This window comes from Anser anser, assembly GCF_964211835.1.
Source record: "Anser anser genome assembly, chromosome: 2".
Lineage (NCBI taxonomy): Eukaryota > Metazoa > Chordata > Aves > Anseriformes > Anatidae > Anser > Anser anser.
The window spans coordinates 141,189,534-141,208,668 of record NC_139721.1 but is presented as its reverse complement, the minus strand read 5'-3'; the positions used below and the strand labels follow the sequence as shown (position 1 = coordinate 141,208,668).

The window sequence follows — 19,135 nt, the reverse complement described above, 5'->3', positions numbered from 1 at the left end:
TGATTGTGTCTAAATGGTTCTATATTGTAACAAATGGATGGCCTTTTCCAATACATGAGATCCAGAGCTAAAATCATTATTTTGTCTTAACATTAACAGATTTATTTGTGCTTTTAACATCTAACTGTATATCTAGTAATTGCACTATAGGTCAATGAAATAATGTGCAGTCATTTGTCTTAGTTGTTGTCACGGGTCCCACAGCAATATCATTAAAAGTGATCAGAGCGTTCTTGCACCTGCGACCTGCTTTCATGAGGGTGATGTCAGGGGGCCTTTTCCATTTTTCCTATTAGTAATGTAGGTAAGCTATTAAGAAACAAGTGGCAGCCTTGTGGAAAGCCAGCACTCTAGTAGTGCACGTCGCCAAGGCTTCAACATCACCAGGTAACGTGCAAGACCTAAATGATATGATGAGAGCTGTGCAGCAATTACCAGTGTGCTGTGAGTTTGTAAATCTGTCCTTCTGATGTAGGCTAGTCTGGAGCCAAGAAGATACAAGGTGAAAGATAATGTAAAGAGGCAGATGGAGGAGGCTTGGGATAAAGGAAACAATGAGCTCTGAAAATGAATTCAGGCTTTTCAGTTGCTAAGAGGCAGAAGGAGAACTGAAATTAGCAGTGTTCGGATAAGCTTCTTGGCCTCTAAGTGCACGTGTGTGTGCATAAATACACTTTTTTTTTTTTTTTTTATACATGCTCTTCTAAAATGTGTAGATTTTGTACCTTATTCAGTGATTTAATGTGAAAACTTCCTCTAAGGAAGTCTCTATAGGGGAACACAAGCAAATGTTCCAAAGAGAGAAGAATGGTTGCCCAAATTTGAGTGCTGGGCAGAATGGCTGGAGCTGGCAGAAGATGTGTTTACCAAAGCAGTCCACATTCAAGGCATTAATAACTGGCGGAGAAGTATGGAACAACTCCTCCCAGCACCTCCTCCTTGGCTTCCCACCCACTGTCCAGCCACGTTCTCTCCTGAGCTCTCTTTGGACAAGGACTTTTCTGATGTGCTCTGCAAACTTCAGAACATACCTATTGCTACTTCTTCGCACAAACAGTTTATGCACCAAAGCTGGGTGGTGATGACCTCAGGGTCAAAGTTAGGTGTTTCTTCTTAGGGAATGAGCAAGTAATTGGATGTGATCAAGTTTCAACAGCTTAGCAAATGACCCTAATAGTTGAATCACCACTGCTGTTCATTTTTCACTCAATCTGAAGCAAGCGCACTTTAGCTCACAGCTGGAGTAAGCTGAGAGTGCAAGCAAGGGCAGTTACAGGAGACCAGCTGGCTGTTGGTAACTATTGATTTTCAGAAGCTTGCTCACCTTTGATTGCACATTCAATATACAGCACGCAGCCCCTTTCACAATACCTGGACCAGTTTAATGTTTTCTGGTCCTCCCTTTTCTCAGCTAGTCGTGCACATACAATGTGAAGAACATTTTTTGATGCTGTCTGTATTTCTGAGTGCATTCTACAGGGTCAGCATTGAATTACATGGAAAAATGTTAAGGTGCTTGATCGTTCCCTGAATAAGCCTTGCTCATAGCTTAATCTGTTCTGGTGGTATCTTGCAGTGTGAGCCTCATTTGATTTGCCATAACTGGTTAGAGAGCCTTAGATTGGAAGTACAATACAAAGCTTGTAATGAACTGCATTTCTTGACATCTGTAGAATCATCTTTTCTTTCTCTCATGGCCACATTACTCTGCATGTTCTCTAGAGTAGCAGTTGTGCGGTGCTTTAGGTGCTGCTGCCCCTCCCTGAGACTGCTGGATGTTTTGAGCTGTATAAAGAGAGGCTAGATCAGCATTAGATACACAGAACAACGTTTTGAGGCTACTTCTTAAATCTTAGGTATGGCAGTACTATTCATAGAAGAACTGATCCAAATCCAGTAAACTGGTTGGAAATTATAATTCGTGAATTTTAGGGCTATGTGTTTATGTGTATGAAATCTATATGTAAGCTGAAGTGTCTGATAACTGTATTAAGAACTGTTCATTGAAAAAAGGAACAGACTAAAAGCTAGGAATAAAGCCAGACTAATGACACTGTATTATCTGTTTTGTTTTAGGTTTTCCTGACAAAGTAACAGTGAAACAATGCTACCGTCTCCTGGGAAATAGCCTCAACGTACATGTGGTGGCAAAATTGATCTCTCTTCTGCTTGGATAACTTAGAACATCAATCTGATGGTAGACTGGTGATGGAAAATGCTTTCATCTTTCAAGAGAAAGCGGATGGCAGCTTAACAAAATCCATGCTAACCAAAATATCTGTGCAGATATTTTGCTAAACACTTCTGATGTGTTTTAATAACTTGCATTTATGGTGGATTTGCACTGTAGAAGCGTTTTATTTAAATGGAAGTTTCTGGGAATTAATTGCTGTATTTAGATGTTGGATTTAGTTTGCAAAATTAAAAGTAACAGTATTCACACATAGCGCAAATGGTTAAACCAGTTTGATTTTATCTTAAAACTGTACTGTTGATACAATATAAAAGGGCTGTAAATGCCAAAGCTGTTTTAACTAAGTGCGGAGACCAAGTTCTACATGCAAAATGTCTTCCTCTGTAAATATCAGTGATCCATTCTTAACAGATTTATTGTATATGTGATCTATTTTTTCTTTTGTATCCAATGAAACTATTAGATTCAGTATTTTATGTAATTTTTAAGAAGACGTTGTTATATGTCTGTCTGACCCTCTCTAAATACTTTCAGGTTTATGGAACCAAACTGTTTCTGTCTGTCTGGAATGATTTGTCTAGGTGCAGCTGAATAAAAATATTTTAATATTGTCACAACTCTGACAATAACTTGGCTGTTTTTGTTCTCGCTTATATTATCCAGGATGAGATCATTGCTCCTTACCAAAGACCTGCATATAAAAGACATAAATATATTTTAAAACTTCATGTCTAGATTCCTTTGGCTTAAGAAGTGTAGAAAAGCTATATGGGTTTCTTCTAAAAACTTCTTTACAAAACTTGATAGTAGTACTAGAGTTAAGAGTGTATTTCGGGATGAAATCACTGCATATGGCCAGCCCGAAAGTCACAGTTCAACACTATCCCACAGACATAGACTGAATGTTTGTCGTTGTTGTTTTTTGTTTGTTTTAATCATTAGGTCTTGTGAGTTCAGTATCTCTGTAACAGTAAGGAAAATTATGGGAAGACTGAAAGCCTTCTGAAGTAGTATGTGTTCAGGCTGTTACTTTCTGTACTAACAATATCATACTGGTATCTAGAGGAAGAAAACAGAAGAAAAGCTGAGATGATACTTAGTAAGCATCCACCGGGGAGCTGGTATGCTACAACAGTGAAGGATTTCATATTTCATATATATTACTCATATATATATGAGTAATATTTCATATTGCTCATGGTTCCTGTGCACCAAAACAAGTAGTTGTCAAAGCTACCAATCCTGAAAAAAGAGTGTTTTTTTTTTTCCACCCCCATGGGATAGTAATAGTCAGTGTGTATGGCGCCTGGGTTTGGTAATGCAGTAGAAATTAAAGACTACAGAGAACAGAAACCACTGTAGAGATACTGCAGCTATTCTGATCTGTTGTAGTCATCCTGAAAAAAATCAGCATGCTGTTGTTACTTTATGCCATACTTTTATCTTATGCTGACTCCTTGTTTATTTCCTCTTCAGTCTTGATTTATGTGTTGCTTCTGCACTGTTAAAGTGGGAAATCCTTGGGCTGAGCTTCTGCAGGCTGTCTTATTCCTCAAGAGCATTTGGACCTCTTGGAGTGTCCCAGCTATGAAAGAGAACAGGAAATAGATTCTCCTAAAAGACCTCTGGGAGTAAGCTCTAGAGAAGTAAGAGACCACCTATCCTCAAGTGGCGTTTTGTAGTAGAGTAATAGCAAAAAGTACTAGGCTAATGTTAACTGTGCCTACTACTAAATTATGCAAACAGCAAGTGTGTTTTTGACAATGTTATGAACCATAGTTAGTTATCTGTTAACATGGTGATTACTGTATAGATTTATCGACTAGATCAGTAACCAGTAGCTGCATGGTTTTGTTCTTGGGAGGCATAATAATAGAAGATCTGTTGCTATTTAAAGTGATCCAAATATTCAAAGAAAAACAAAGATCAGTTTTATACATAAATTGGGATTTCTTCCTGCTAAACCATGTAAATAGCCTGTTCATTTCAATTTTCTGTAATAATTGGCAAAATACTACTATTAACTCTTAGTTTTCAATTCCTTAATTTGTTAAACATTTTAATTAGTGTAAAGCATATTTTAAGTATTTATATACTTTTCATAGTAAGTGGTATTAAAGTGTAATTTGCAGTGAATCTAGCTGCATCCAAAACTATGATATAGCACTACAGCCTGTTACATGGTGGTAGTCGATTTTAATTTGATATGATTGTGAAGACTCAAATTTGTTTACTAATCAGAGCTGTTTCGAAAGGAGGCATTTTGAAAAAAAAAAAAAGATATTTCAGAGTTGCAAATATGTATCTATCTATTTTGCTCCTGCTAACCCTGTAATACCAGCAGAGCTAAATTGAGTGACTGCTTCTTATCCCATCTGTTTGTCATTAATAGACTCATTACTGAGTGAGGGCTGGTGGGTTGCACCTGCTTGACCTCACTTGGTGATCATGTTGCTTCCTTTTCCAAGCAGTCTCCTAATAAGTGCTTTGCAGCCTACATCAGTGCAGCACTTTGCAGCTTCAGCTTAAGCATTTTCACGGCAATGAAGTATAATTGCAAAAGCAGCTGAAAGGTAAATGAGTGAAATCGGGAAGACAGCTCTGAAAACTGGAAGAGATTTCAAGAATCTGGTTTTTGTTTGCATAACTTGCTTATTCTGCACATACGAAATATATATCATTATCAGAGTGAGATGATATGGCTGAATTTCCTCAGCCTTGAGAAGTTTCTCTGATAGAAAAGGTGTCATATTTATGCAGTCATTTTTAAAGCTTGCTGATTGCCTTACAGAATGCCTTACCTACATGAGCTTGTTTTCATCTGGGTTAATCTTGGTGTCCCTATACCCATGAAGAAACCTGTGTAATGGTGAAATTACTAAAATATCTTTTGCTTAAAGTAGTGGCTTGAATATTTTTGATACATGAACTCAAAGTTTTCCAGTGGAGGTACATCTTCCGTGCAGGGAACATGAGGCTCCTGCCTGTAGTTTTTTTAATTCACCTTTTGCTGACCCCCTTAGGAGGAGTATAAGGTTTGTCAGGAATCTGTATATTACAGCCTGGAAAAACACTGGTCTGTGCTAACGCTATCATATGTCTAAGACTTAGTCATGGGTAAGCTCAGTTTCTTTCACAAGAGAGATCTCAATGGTAACAGCTGAAATCTGAACAGGTCCTCCAGTGCCTCAGTGACTGTAAAATTCTGTGGTAGCGGTTGTTGCAAATTGATGAGATGAACAGAAAAATTAGCGAATATTTGTTATATTTCAAGGATGAACTATTCATTCTCAGCTCACCCTTTGATTTTTCTGTTCTGTTAGCTTGCTATTTGTACTGAAGGTTAACACTCCATGGTCTTACTATATAAATGCTGAATTTATACACTCCTTCCACCCTTGAGGGAGTCAACAGCTCCTCCCGTTTTAGTGTCATCTGCAAACTTACTTAGTATACCTTCACATCCTGCATCCAAGCCATTCATAAAAACATTAAAGAGAACTGAGCCTATAATGGAGCCCTGGGGAATCCTCCTAGTGACTGGCCACCACACTAACCCACAGATGTAACCCCATTTCCTATAGCCCTTTGAGCCCGATGCATCAGCCAGTTGTTCACCCATTGCATTATGCATTTGTGTAGCTGTACGCTGGATGTTTTGTAAATTTATATGAAGTGAAAATCTATTAACAGTTTAATATATTTTGTCTCTTAGATACTTGAAACCACGTTTGTGCTCTGCGTATTTTTTTCTGCGTTGTGTTTAAATAGCAGGTCATATCAGTGAGAAATAGTATGTAAAGTAGAAATAGTCAAGTAAATATCCGAGGCAAAGTAATGCTAAAGAATAAGAAATTACGCATAAAGTCCAAAATGAATTCCATTAGGCATCCTCCTTTTGCCTGTGCAAATATAAATGTTCTAGTTTTACTGACCTCATTAAGGGAAGTTTATACTTGTTTAGTAACAACTTGCTTGGATAGATAACATATCCAAGACACAATGGAAAATGAGTAGTGAAAATGTGTCAGTTTAAATGTTACTGTGAAGCACATGAACAGATTTGTGTTACTTTTATCTTTATTTCATTACAAAGGCTGGGGAACTTATATAGCTGTCCAAGAAAAGAAGTATATAGCATTAGATGACCAGCCAGCTATCTGAGAGCACAAGAAAACTGGATCGTTCTCTCTGACTTTCCTCCACCTTGTCTTTTTGACTGTAGGAGGAAGCATGGACAAGGGATGTTTTTACAAGAGCTCTGATGCACACAGAAGCAGAATTAGAGGAACTAATTAGTGCAATACTCCACTTTTAGTAAGAGAGAGTTGGGTGGCCACTCTGGTTGGGTACCTTCACTGGGGGTTGATACTAAAGTTCAGAAAACTCTGCAATGAAAGTCTCTAAAATCTCCTCCAATTGGGAGCCTCTCTGTTTTTAATCACGGGAATACATCCTGAAATCCCAGCATGGCTGAGAGCATGTTTGTTTGTCCACGCAATGGGATGTTTTAACTCAGGTGTGGTTTTAATTTAAGGTACAACCTGGCGTTTGGAAGCAAAATGCATCGATGGTGCTAATGTGTTTTCTCATATAGTAATAAATAGTTTTAATTAGTTCAAATGTTTGTCCTGTGTATATTAAAAAAAATAATGATAAATCATTTCGTTTATAACTATTACACTTTAGTATGGGACTCTACTCAGAACTAACATTTCTGAATGGCATTTTGACTGTATGTTCGTCTTACCATGTGGCATTACTCAGTCACTGTGCATGTATTATAAGGTGAAGCGTGGGGAAGAGCTCAGGAGAAGACTGGGCAAGTTCATGGAATAAAAAGTCCTTTGAGAGTACCAAGTAGGTAGACTTCTGGCTGAAGAAGTTCCCACACTGCAATATATGGAGGCCAGGTGAGTACTTAGGAGAGGTATTGTATGTGCTTGCCCTTTCACAAACCCTTTCTTTCCTAACTGTCTGCTCTTGGCTGCTGTTGGAGACCGGGTACTGACCTTGATGGATCTTCTTCTCAGTATGACCACTCTTATTTCTTATATTTGTGTTGTGACAGAATGCCGATATTTGTAATCACACCAATGCACAGCAAATGATTTATGGACTGAGAATGTGCAGCTCAGATCTAAGCCTCCCCATAAAGCCAAGAGTACAGAATAGAACAAATCTGAGAGAGATTGTGCAGCCAGGTCCGTTCATGGCTTTAGGGTTATTAGTGGAGAAGGGTGACAATGCAAATGCAACTCCCTAAAAATAACTCCAGCGTATACTAAAGCAATTTGGATATGCTGAAAGGACTGGAATAATCAATAGGAAAGAATAAAACCAATGTAACTGACTGGAAGTGTTTCATGAACCTAATTTTAAAAAAGAATGAAACAGAAAATAGGAAGCATCAAAGCGATAGTTTGTTAAAACAATGTGTAGGAAGAAGAATCAAAAAGACAGGAACCAAAATGTGAGTCTTGTAACAAAGGAAAAAAAACTAATACATGTTATAACTGCTTTCCTTGTGATAAAGAAGCCAAGGGTGAACTAGGATGGTAGATAAATTCTAGCTGAAGTAGCTAACTAAATCAAAGCTCCTCTCTTTGTTATTTACTATTAAAAGCTGAAAACCTACATTTCCTAGACAGTTAAACTCCATCAGCAGGTAACTTATTAACTTTATCGACTGTGTTGAGGGAGCAAAATCTTAAGCAGGTGTCAGAGGGCAGCGTGCTGAGAAGTAGAAGAAATCTTTAAGGAGTGACGTGGGAAATGGAGCCTCGGAGCTGCTGCAGCCCCTGAAGAAGGTGCTGTGGCCATAAAACTTTCCAGACGCACATTAGGAAGAGGAGGTTGGGGTGATGGGACAGCTGAGCTTTGATGTCTTTGGGCAGCCTCCCCTCCACCAGAGAGCTAATCCTTCCGAAATTGTTTTTCAGTCACCATTGTTTCAGCTGATGTAAGCTGTGGTTGTTGATCCCCCATAGAGGGCCCAATACCAGGTCGGTGCTTAGTCATCTCCGAGCTGCAGGGGCACAAAGTGCTGAATTCTGTAACGAGCATTGTTTATACCAGCGATTTGCACACTTGTACCATGTAGTTAACAGTCCTTCTTCGTATGTCGTGTGCCACTTTTGAACATTGGAGCACTATTAGAAAGAGGAAGGGTCAAAGAAAATCCAGGGAAGGTGGAAGTACTGGTAGGTATGACCTGAGCTGAAGTGAAACTCAGGTGAATGTGCATTACTTGGCAACATGCAAAATTATTTGCAAATAATCGAGTTGTTAGTTTTTCCTTAAAGATTAGCTGAGTCTGGTATCCACACCAGTAGTTGCACTTCCCCCCTTAAAAAGCGAGCATTGTTAAGTCTTGTGTCATGTCTGCATCTGAGTTGATTTCTTAGTTGCAATTTATGCATGTTCAATTCTGGCTGTGCTCTCAGTCAACTCTTGTCTTCTCCAGCAGCATCTTTGCATTGCAAGCACACGCTGCTGGAGAAGTAGATGGAAACCACCATTTCATTTCACACAGCTACATACTGAAGCATAAGATGGTGATGAATTGTAGTCCCTGCTAGGACAGGATGAACTTCAACCAGAATAAGATAGAGACAAATGCTCCATTACTTTCTGCCAAATCTGTGTGCAAATTATCCTCTTTAGAGATGTTTCCTCAGCTATAATGTCAGTGAGGTAATGGAATGATCTGCCCCAGGAGGAGGTGTTCATGCCAGCTCTTCTTGTTATAATGAACAGTCCCTAACCTTATGCCAGATACTTGCAGGGTTTCCATTCTGTTCCTGCAGAAAGCGATGTCTTAATCCAATATATTTCAGTAAAATTAAAAGGTGTGGACCTATTTTTCTCCTTAAAATGGTTTATAGATTTCCCAACTTGGCCAGCCTAAGGTGCATTCACTAGAAATAGAGCAGTAAATTAAGCAAAATCTTGAAGGTCTAATGAAAGGAAAGTAGTGTGTCATGCAAGGTTTAGATAGATGCCCAGAGCTCTCTTTCCATCCTATAATCAGTGCATAGTCAAAGTCACCTGTTCTTCAGGTCAACCACTGTCTAAGCTGTAAAGCCTGCGTGAAGAGAAGGTGAAATGAACTATTTTTATTCCTCCTTGGATTAGCAACAATCTCCCCAACCTCTATAATTTATTGCTCATTGGTCATTTGCTATATTAGAGTTAATTAGTTGGAAAGTGAAGCTTGAATCAAAGATTGACAGGCAGGAGAGAGAGACAATGCATACTGAATATGCTAAAGCAATAAATAGAGATAAAGAAAGGATTTTGTGGCATAACAGCCTAAATCCAAGCTGAAAACTGTCAACATACAATGCATTTTGTGAAAGAAAGGCTTCAATATATGTGTACATTCAAGCAGCCTGCTAGAAAGTGCAGTTTTAGTTGTCCCTTAAGTTCTTCAAGCTGACACCCAACACGACATACACATTTAGTGGACTGTTAAATAAATAAAAAATAAAATAAATACAAAAAGCACCACACAAACCCCAGACATATCAGAACAGACATGAAGAATGTTACTAAGCACTAGTTTAATGGACAGTACAAGTATACCCAGAGGGAGAAGGTATCCTGTTGACTAGACAGAGACATCAATAATTCATCTATGCTTTCCTATTCCAGAACAGGGTTTCAGAGCAAAGAGCAGAACAGAGAATTAATAATAGTAATAAAGAAAAAAGTAAAAAGTGTGGGGACAGATTCTCATTTGGTGTAAAATATCATAGTTTGTTTGGATTGACTGGAGTAGGGATAGTTTACATCAAGTGCGGATACAATTCCATATTTTCATGTAAACACCATCCCCTGCATTGGTGAAGGATAACACAAGGTCTTTTCTCCTCATGCTCCTGTGTTCTGGCAGCAGCAGCTGATAGACTCAACCTCCTGGAGGCCACAGCCTGCTTTGGAGCAGGGGGGTGCCCAGAGGGCTGAGCAGAGGCTTACGGCATGGGCTATCTCAAACCACCGTGGTTTCAGGGTGAGCTTCACCTCTGCCCTTCCAGATCTCCAGGCAGCAGCAGTAACGGTCGGGTGACCTGCACCACAGTCTGTAAGCACAAGAAACATGAGCAGCAGGCTACCACTGTACCGAATTATGAGATAAGATTTGAAAAACTCAGGCAATAAAATGTAATAACAAGCTAGTTTTTCATGCAAACAACAGAAAACAGTGGAGGTGGTGGGATGTTGCTGATACAATGGACATTTTAGTTATTTGTAGTAAGGATAAAGTTATTTGTGGCAAAGCAATAAACCTCAGCAGTCCTGGCTTCACACTCACTTTCACAGTGTACTTCTGTCTATTCTAGAGGTGACATTAATATTGTTGGTCACCACATCCAATCTAATCCCAGGATACAGGAAGGCGCTGACCTTTCTGTCTGAAACCTTCCTGTCTGAAAGCTGTAGAGCTCATTCAGTCGCCCAGCGTCAGAGCATGTCCCACAGACCTGTGGGCAGAACCTCCCTGTTGGGTGAGAAGTGCAAACTGGAGCAGAAATGGAGGCTGCCTAGGGTTGGGAGCTGCAGGAGCTCTGTGGCCTCTGTGAAAGTCTGGGACCTGTAGGGCCAACGAACGGTGGCCGCTGTTATCTTCAGCGACAGCAGCTACAAATGTTGCTGTACTGCTCGGGTTTTGAAATGTGACCAACTTGTATGAGTTAGGTATTAAACAGAAGGGTTTCTGGGGACAGGACAAGGGGCAATGGCCACAAAATGGATCACAGGAAGTTCCGCACCAACATGTGAGAGAACTTCTTCCCAATGAGGGCGACGGAGCACTGGGACGGGCTGCCCAAGGAGGTTGTGGAGTCTCCTTCTCTGGAGATACTCAAGGCCCGTCTGGCCGCCTACCTGGGCAGCCTGCTGTAGGGAACCTGCTTTGGCAGGGGGGTTGGACCCGATGATCTCCTGAGGTCCCTTCCAACCCCTACAATTCTGATTCTGTGAAAAATGCATGAATTGTGGTGGGACTGGAGGTTCAGGTAGCTCCTAGCACAGGGTATGCAAAGCTGCTCTAAGCAGGGGGGAGAAAGCACAGCAAGATATGTGTGAGGGGAATAGGGGACTGGCAAAAGAAAAGGACGGAGTAGCAGGGATTGTCACATAAAAAGTGCACTTTCAGGGTGGAAGATGGGGCTGCAGAATCCCTGACGTGTAGTAGAAGGCACAAGGACTGAGTACATGGAGTCCCAGTTGCAGCGGGGGTGTTGGGAACCGTCACGTAGGAGGAAGAAACAAAAGGCCAAGACCTGACTGGTGAGTAGCAAAGTCACAAAGGAGGTTGGGATGTGGAACCTTCCAGAAGCAGCCTGCCCACTCCTGGAGGAGCAGCCGCTGATGTCAATGCTTCTGGGGAGGTCACAGCTCGGAGCCCCGTCACCTCGTCACACGCAGAGGTCGCACTGGGAGGTGCGTGTCCAGGCCAGGCTCTGCAGGGGCAGGGACCTAAGGAGCAGTGGTGGCTGTGGCACTAAATTGGGTACTACACTTCTTTTGAGAAGGGTGCAGCTGAAGAGTAGAGGAAAATGGGGTCAAGATTCAAATTTTGGCTCTCAGAACATATGAATTTGCATTCTTCGATTATTTTTGAGCGTTATCCAAATCCTTCCTTGGTCTTCTCCATTGTCTGTGGCTGGCCCTGAATTTGGGAGCCCCAGTGTGTGCAGTGAAGACAGCCTCCATGTGCCAAACAAAATGCAGTCCTCTTGGTGTGCGATCGTCTTCTCAGCATCTGGGGACTGAGTCATTTTTAAGTCAGAGCAACCATATTTGGTTAAAATTGTATTTTGCTGTTGCAATTCATAGGATGCTGTTTGGTACTGCTAACTTGTTTATGTCATCTGCCCAATGAATTGCTGGCTGGAAGCTTCTCCTTCAATACAAATATTCCTTGCCAGCTACTGTGGGTTTTATATGTTATTTTTTTTGGTAATAATCTAGGTCTTTTAGTGCTGCCAAACAATTTTCCCTTCTGCCATGTGGTGCAGCGTGCAGGGACAGCGCAGCATTCCCATAGCAGCCAGCTACAAGTGTGCTCTGAGACACAGGGGGGCTCAGCTGCTCAAAGGTCAGAGCCATAATGATCCAACGCATGCAGATTTTAATTAAATACCTTTCAAAGCTCCTGCAGCCAAAGGCGAAAAACACACCGAGTGCCTAGATTATTTGCACACTGTCAATCTTTAATTAAGATACCTGAGATAAAGATTACCCTTACAGGACAAGACAGCAGCATGGGCACCTTGTGAATAAAGAGCTGTGTGAGAGCAAAGGGCACCTGGGCTCTCAAAAGTACAATTCAGCACTAGAGGTTTCACTTCAATCTCAGGACAGCTGGAGGAGAGCAATGCTTTGGGCTGCTTCTGTTCCTGGGCTGTTAGTTGCATTGTTATTACTTGCTGGATTGAGCTGTGAATCAAACCACTATGAAAAAAAGAGGCAGAAAAGAAACATTTATGATGAACAGTAAGTACCATTGCTATTATCAATTGCAAATGGATTTATTCATATGGTGGGTTTTAAGTGCCAGTAATGGGAACAGAATGACTTTACTGCATATATTTTCTACCTACTTTCTGGCAGATATGTGTAACTAAATGATCTTTTGTTTTTTTTTTCCCGTAATACAACAGGCCTCGTTTGTCCTCAGAACAGGGTAATCTAGTGTTCCACGCTGGCTCCAGCAAAAATATTGAATTTAGAACTGGACCACTGGGGAAAATAAAGCTTAATGAAGAAGATCTTGCAGAACTTTTTAGTCAGGTGATATAGTTACTTCTCCTTAATATGTCTTTGTTTCCAATTTTGTATGTTAATAGTTTAATTTTCTTCAGAATTTTTCTTAACAAATGTTTGATGTGTTTTGTATGATTGTTATTTTATATTATTTCTGTCAGCACTTTAATATGAAAGTGAGCTATTGCGGACCTGTAATCAATTTGTTACATAAAGTAATTAAAAGATTAAATTGTGCATGGAACAGAGCTCTCTGTATTTAAAGAGACTTTATAATAGTAATGTTAAGCAAGAATAAAACTTTCCTAAGCTTTTAAAAAATCAAAGCTTGTTTTACATTTACTTTTTTTTTAAAAAATAGGTGAGAGAAAGTAGTGCAGAGATTCAAGAACTTAAGAAAGCCAGTGGTGTCTCTCAGAACGTGTCGCACCAGGTTTCTCTGCTGGCTTCCAAGGTGAGCTGCACCCTCGTGTTGTACTCCACCAGCATTCCGTATTTTCCGTTCCCCAGATTAACATAATTACCTGATGCATTTCAGTATTTCTCGGCTTTGATTCAGAAAACTGGGTCAGAGTCCATATTTAACATCAGCTCAGGGTCTGTTTAACATCAGAGATACTGAACCGGTATCTCTGGAGACAATGGAAATAGTCCTGTAATTCCCATAATTTCCAATTACTGGGATTCTTTTTCTGTTCACTGTCTCCATGGACTATGTCCTCTAACATTTATGGAAGTGAAATCTCACTAAGTTGAGGCTATGGACCAAATATGTTCTTAGACATGTTACCTAGATATTCCATTGCATGGGTGAAATGGGATGTAGAGATTTACAGTGGAAAGAAAATACCTGCGAGGAACTTTCCCCAGCTACTAAAGACTTTCTCCAACAGAAGATGGAAAACCTTTAAGTGACTTTGTTTAAGTGTCTTTTGTTAGAGTGCAGACATAATTTCATTATAGGAAAATATTTTATAGCCTGAGACCTCCAAGGGAAATTGTCCTAACATGTGTCTATGGTATTCCCTGATTCACTTTCTGCTTGCTATTTGTGGATCTAACCAACTGAGATATGCTGAACCTTTCCTGGGTTTTCAGTGTGCCCACTTCAGGCCTCAGTCCTTCGTATGGCTCACGAGCACCTGAGCAGTCCTGTTGGAATATTCATGTTCTTAATGTTAAATACCCTAATGCATCTTCAGAAGACTGTTTTTTTTTTTTTTTGTAGGCAAAATTGGACATACCTTTTTCATAAGCTGTCATTTTCTGAACTGCCTAAAGTATTTAAATCCCAGTGAATGGGACCTGATTTGAACCTGATTGTCACCTGGTTTCACACACAAGCTATACTCTTGTCTCCAAAGAAAGCACTTTGTCAGTCTACTGGCATCCAGCATGCCAGCACTGAGACCAACACGTACCTCTGCAGTGACTCTCATGCCAAGGACAACTTAATTTGTATTTCTCTTGCAGATCACAAATCTTGACAACAAACTTCAAAGCTTAGAGCAGGTGAGTAAATGGGAAAGAAAATGAAGATCAAAAAAGAAACATCTGACCCCAAGTAAGTAAGATAAGATTACAATGATTAAATAGCTAAATGATTTCTTTCCTCTCACACACTGCTCAGGAAAACCTTTTCTGGTAACAGGAGGTTAAAAAAAGCCAAGGTTTGTAAAGGAGGTGAAAAACCCTCTTACAAAACATAAACTGTGTAGGAGCCTGCATTCCTTAAAGGAAAAACAATTGTAGACTGAAGAATAACAACTAGATACCAAGGAAAAATAAACTCTTTCTTCACTGATCTGTCAAGACAAAGACTGGAGAATTTAAACTGGATTTTGTATTGTGCTGGAAATAGCTTATTTTCAACCATCAGCTGCTTCTCCATGAGTGTGTGACAAGCCACAGCTACTCCTGCCAGTAAAAGCAGTTGTCCGATGAGTCACTCATGAAATCAGGAAGATAAGATAACCAACTCTCCATCTAGACTCACTAACAGCCTGCCATTGAGAAACAGTTTCTATTAATATTTACATCTTACAGAGCTTCGCTCATCCTAGTGCTTGCAGCCAGTCATCCTGTGTAAGATCAGTCATACTGAGTCATATTTTTGTACAGATGTGAGTGAAAGAGATTTAAAGTTTTGCAAATTAACCTTATTGAAAAAAGTGAGAGGGAAAACTCCAAGAATGAACGAAAAAAAAACACTACAACTTTGTCTTGAAAATAAATGCTGATGAAAAACTAAATAAGAAGGAAGCTAATTGCCTTCTCTCTTCCTTGGTTTCAGTCTCTCCAGAGGAAAGCCTGCAGCAGCAACCCCTGTGAGAACTCAGGGACCTGCGTGAACTCATTGGATGGTTTCTTTTGCATCTGTCCCAGCAACTGGCAGGTGAGTCTGTAGACTCCTTGAATGTGTGATGTGTGTTGTAACTGCAAGGCTGTACCTGGCTTAGCACAATTGTGACAAAGCACACCATTTAAAAATTGTTCAGGATGGAGCGAGATATACCGAACAGCAAAACGACCGTAACAGAGTCATCTCTTAGTTTAAGTGCAACACATTTGCTTCTCAACAACGCTGACATACAGCAAGAAAATTGAAGCCGCGACCACTGGGCCAGACCCTGCACTGTTACACGTGGGTGATGCCCCATGGAGTCAGTGATGCTTGGCAGTTTCCACAGCAGAGAATTAGTCTTTGGTTTTTGCTGAGCAGCGTGAACTGAACTGCATACCTTGCTGTTGAGCTTACACAAGGGTGTAGAGAGAATGAAGGAAGGGAATGGTGTTTATTGAAGTCCAAAGAAGAAAAACAAATGGGGGTGTAAATAATCAGTCCATTCTGGGTTTTTGAAATCCAAAGACCTTATTGGCAAAGGCTTTAACGGTGCTGTTACGTACATTTAAAGATGGAAAGTTCCATTTTTTTCCCAAAAGCTGTCAGCCTGAAAATTGTCCCAATGAGACTCGTGTCAAAATTGGTGTAGTTTCAGTCCTAACAAAACAGCATCTCCTGAAAAAACAGTTTGAAAGAGAGTTTTCAGAGCCTTTTGCTAGGGAGCTGGAAAGTAGGGGGACGGAGAGTACTAAGCTGTCCATATGCTTTCTGCAGACATCTGAAATATTTTATCCCTCATCTGACTGATAACCAGGGTCACAGAAACACAGCTGAACAATAGAGTGTTGTTATAATGTTTCATAAGAGAAGCTGTGTTGATAGCAGCCCGTGGTTTGTGTATGTTTGGAAACTATATTAAACATTGGCTCCATGGTTTGCTTCATTTCTCTGTTATTTGGAAAATAAACTGGTTTTCCATTTCATCTTAGGGCCTCCTCTGTTCAGTGGATGTTAATGAATGCCAGATTTATGCTGGAACAGCACTGGGCTGCCAGAACGGAGCCACTTGTGTGAACACACCCGGCAGCTACAGGTAACTTTTCGAAACTATACACAAAAATGCTGTATAAAATACTGCTGTGTCTGTGCCACCTATCCCATCTGCAGCACGAGTTCTAGGAACAAGTCCATGTAGTATCTATACACTATATATCACCTCCTTTCAGTCTGAGAGGCCACAAAATCATTAGTACACTGTATAGACAAGCCTTCCACAGGCACAGATGCCCTCCAAAGCCATCACTTGCTTCAACACAGGAGCAGAGCTTTGCTCCAGCAAACTCTTCGGGATGTTGGAAACTTGCTGAACATACGGACACCCGTGTTCAGTGGCATCCCCATCACGCTGCATAACTCTTGGAAATGCCTTCACCTGCTCCAGAAATACCAGCACTGCTGAGACTGGAGCTGCACAAGCAACAGATAGTGCTGTCAGATAGAAAGGGAGGAGAAATGCTGCCTGCAGCAGGCTGGCCAGAAGGGTGCTTGGGCACCACAGACACGAGGTTCCTGGGGCTCACCCTCCTCCAGCTGTGACCAGGCAGAAGGCAGTCCTTGTTCAGCTCCTTAAGAAACATGCTCCTGTTTACAAGGCAAGCCAGCCTGAACATCCTGAGTCTTATTTTCCATAGTGGCAAATAATCTGGTAAATAAATAACTTTCAGATATAATACAAAGCTCTCCCTGTGCAATGGGAACAAGCAGGCTGGATAGCATGCCACAGCTTTCTTCAAAGCATCTTGTCTCCTGCTTCAGCATGAAAGTCTAAGCCCCCACAAATATTTGCTTGGTGTAACACTGCCTTACAGTGCTTTATCAGTTCTTGGAGGAACTTCACAAAAGGGAAATTCTCATGCAGTGTTCCACTTCAGCAGGGACACAGAGCCTGTTGAGATGTTACTGCGTGCGTAAGGCTGCCTGACAGCTTTTCTTTGATTTTGAAGATCTTTCTAGCTTGCTTGCAGCTGTCCTCAATGCAAGACATTTATCAAGGAAACTCCACACAAAGCAGCCTGCCTTTACTTATTGTTTCTTACTGAGCTCTGCGATGTGGCACACAGGTGTGTGACTAAATTAAGGTTTGAGGGAACAAACCCTCTGCCTTTTTCTCAGGTGTTTTCATTGTGTTTCTATGGTCATGACTCCTGAAGTCTGTTCTCCAGTGTAATTCTTACAAATTACACAATTACTTCAAAGAAACTAGAACCTCTTTGTAAGTCATGGACATTGTGATATTACTGCTTTTGCATTATGCCTTCAGGATTATAGTTCAGTCCTTTCCCCAAATCCATTATACTGTCTTCACAGACTCCTTTCACATCACGTCCTACTTATTTTTGAGCTCTCCCCAGATGCTAAAACCGTCCCCAAACAGGGTGACATGGCTCTTTTCAGCAGCTGTGAGAACATTGCTGCTGGTTTTTCTGGGGTCCAGCAACCCCTGTCACCCCAGTCCTGCTCTGGTGCAGTTACATACACCAGTGGGGACTGAGGGTAAAGAAAATGGTGATATTTAACTTCCCATAGACCTCGGCGATAACACCAGGTGAAGGGCAGTGCTCTATCAGGTACTGTCAAATGGAGGGTAATGCAGTCTTCACTCCCTGTTCAGATTCTTTACTTGCAAGCTTCAAGCTCTAATTCAGGGAAGCATGGAGCTATGAGGAAAAAGCAGGTATTCTAGAAATGCTTTCTGAATCAGCACCTCAATAGGACATGGCATCATTTGGACAAAAGGCTGTGGGAATCCCCATGTCCATCAGACTCTTGCATCGCAACCAGCATGATGGGGGCCTCACCAGGACACGCAGTTAGCAATGGGAGAGGACCAGGGCAGTGCCACGCAGCACCGCTTTGCAGTTTGGCCGAAGCTCCTTGCGGCGTGGCCTACTTCTCAAAGCTGAGCAACTTCAAATGGGTAATGGATTAATCTTTGCCAGACTAGGCAGGAGACAGTGTCATTTTCTTTCTCCTTTGGAGCCTCTCCGATTGCCTTGCTATGTCCTTTGGAGTTGAATGTGAGGCTGTGCATGTACTTTGAACGTTTGGGGGTGTTCTGCTTCCCTGTACTGCTGACTCTCTGCTTGCCCAGCTTGAGTGACTGCGTTTGCAAGATGGTGTTGGTGTATCTGCTGTCTCTCACACTAATAAACATGCAGTTTTACAGTACTGCGACTGCAGTTTTTAAGCCTGGGTTCATCTGGGTCGCTTGTCCTGGGTGCAGAGTTTAGTTATCTGCAATTGGCTTATCAAACTGCTTTTTCAGCTGATCACATGTTGCCATGGCAAGAATAGCACAGCTTACTAGTAAATTGCTCCAAGGTCCAGATCGGCTGCACTGGAATATCTGATTCAGACTGTGTAGGTAAATGCTAGTACAGAGTTTTTTATTATTATTATTATTATATTTTATTTTATTTTTTTATTAGCCAGCTTAAAAGCAAGTGAACAGGGCTGTGTGAGTGCTATATGTCTCTGTGGGGATCAGACATCTCAGCACATAACTTGCATCGAAATAAGTGTCTCTCTTTCATTTAATTAAAAGTTAGCTAACTGATTGGAGTCTTTCTGCAGTTTTAGTCCCATTCGCTTAGTTGTATTTCAGATTCGGTTTTTGTCCATGTGGAAATAAAGGGCCAGAGAAAAAGGAAACATCCCCTGATGGCCTAGAAGCTCCTAGTTTCAGTTCCACTGTGTCTGCGCAATGCTGTGACTAAGGCGATGCAGGATGCATCCCTTCAGCCTGCAGCTTTATTCCTCCTACC

The 19,135-nt window shown here is 41.0% G+C and overlaps 2 protein-coding genes across 4 annotated transcripts in view; both read left to right on the top strand.

Annotated features, from left to right (window-relative positions):
* Positions 1–2,811, top strand: part of TRDMT1 (tRNA aspartic acid methyltransferase 1) — a 43,259-nt gene extending 40,448 nt beyond the window's left edge. For all 3 annotated transcript variants that reach the window (XM_083822490.1, XM_083822489.1, XM_083822488.1), the window contains exon 11: positions 2,077–2,811. In XM_083822490.1, the coding sequence (XP_083678616.1) occupies positions 2,077–2,177 (101 nt within the window). In that variant the 3' untranslated portion in view covers positions 2,178–2,811. The remainder of the gene's footprint in view (positions 1–2,076) is intronic.
* A 9,676-nt stretch (positions 2,812–12,487) lies between these two features.
* Positions 12,488–19,135, top strand: part of CUBN (cubilin) — a 143,717-nt gene continuing 137,069 nt past the window's right edge. Inside the window, exons 1-6 of the mRNA XM_083823596.1 lie at positions 12,488–12,697; positions 12,865–12,994; positions 13,329–13,421; positions 14,441–14,479; positions 15,261–15,362; positions 16,301–16,404. Of these exons, the coding sequence (XP_083679722.1) occupies positions 12,579–12,697; positions 12,865–12,994; positions 13,329–13,421; positions 14,441–14,479; positions 15,261–15,362; positions 16,301–16,404 (587 nt within the window). The 5' untranslated portion in view covers positions 12,488–12,578. The remainder of the gene's footprint in view (positions 12,698–12,864; positions 12,995–13,328; positions 13,422–14,440; positions 14,480–15,260; positions 15,363–16,300; positions 16,405–19,135) is intronic.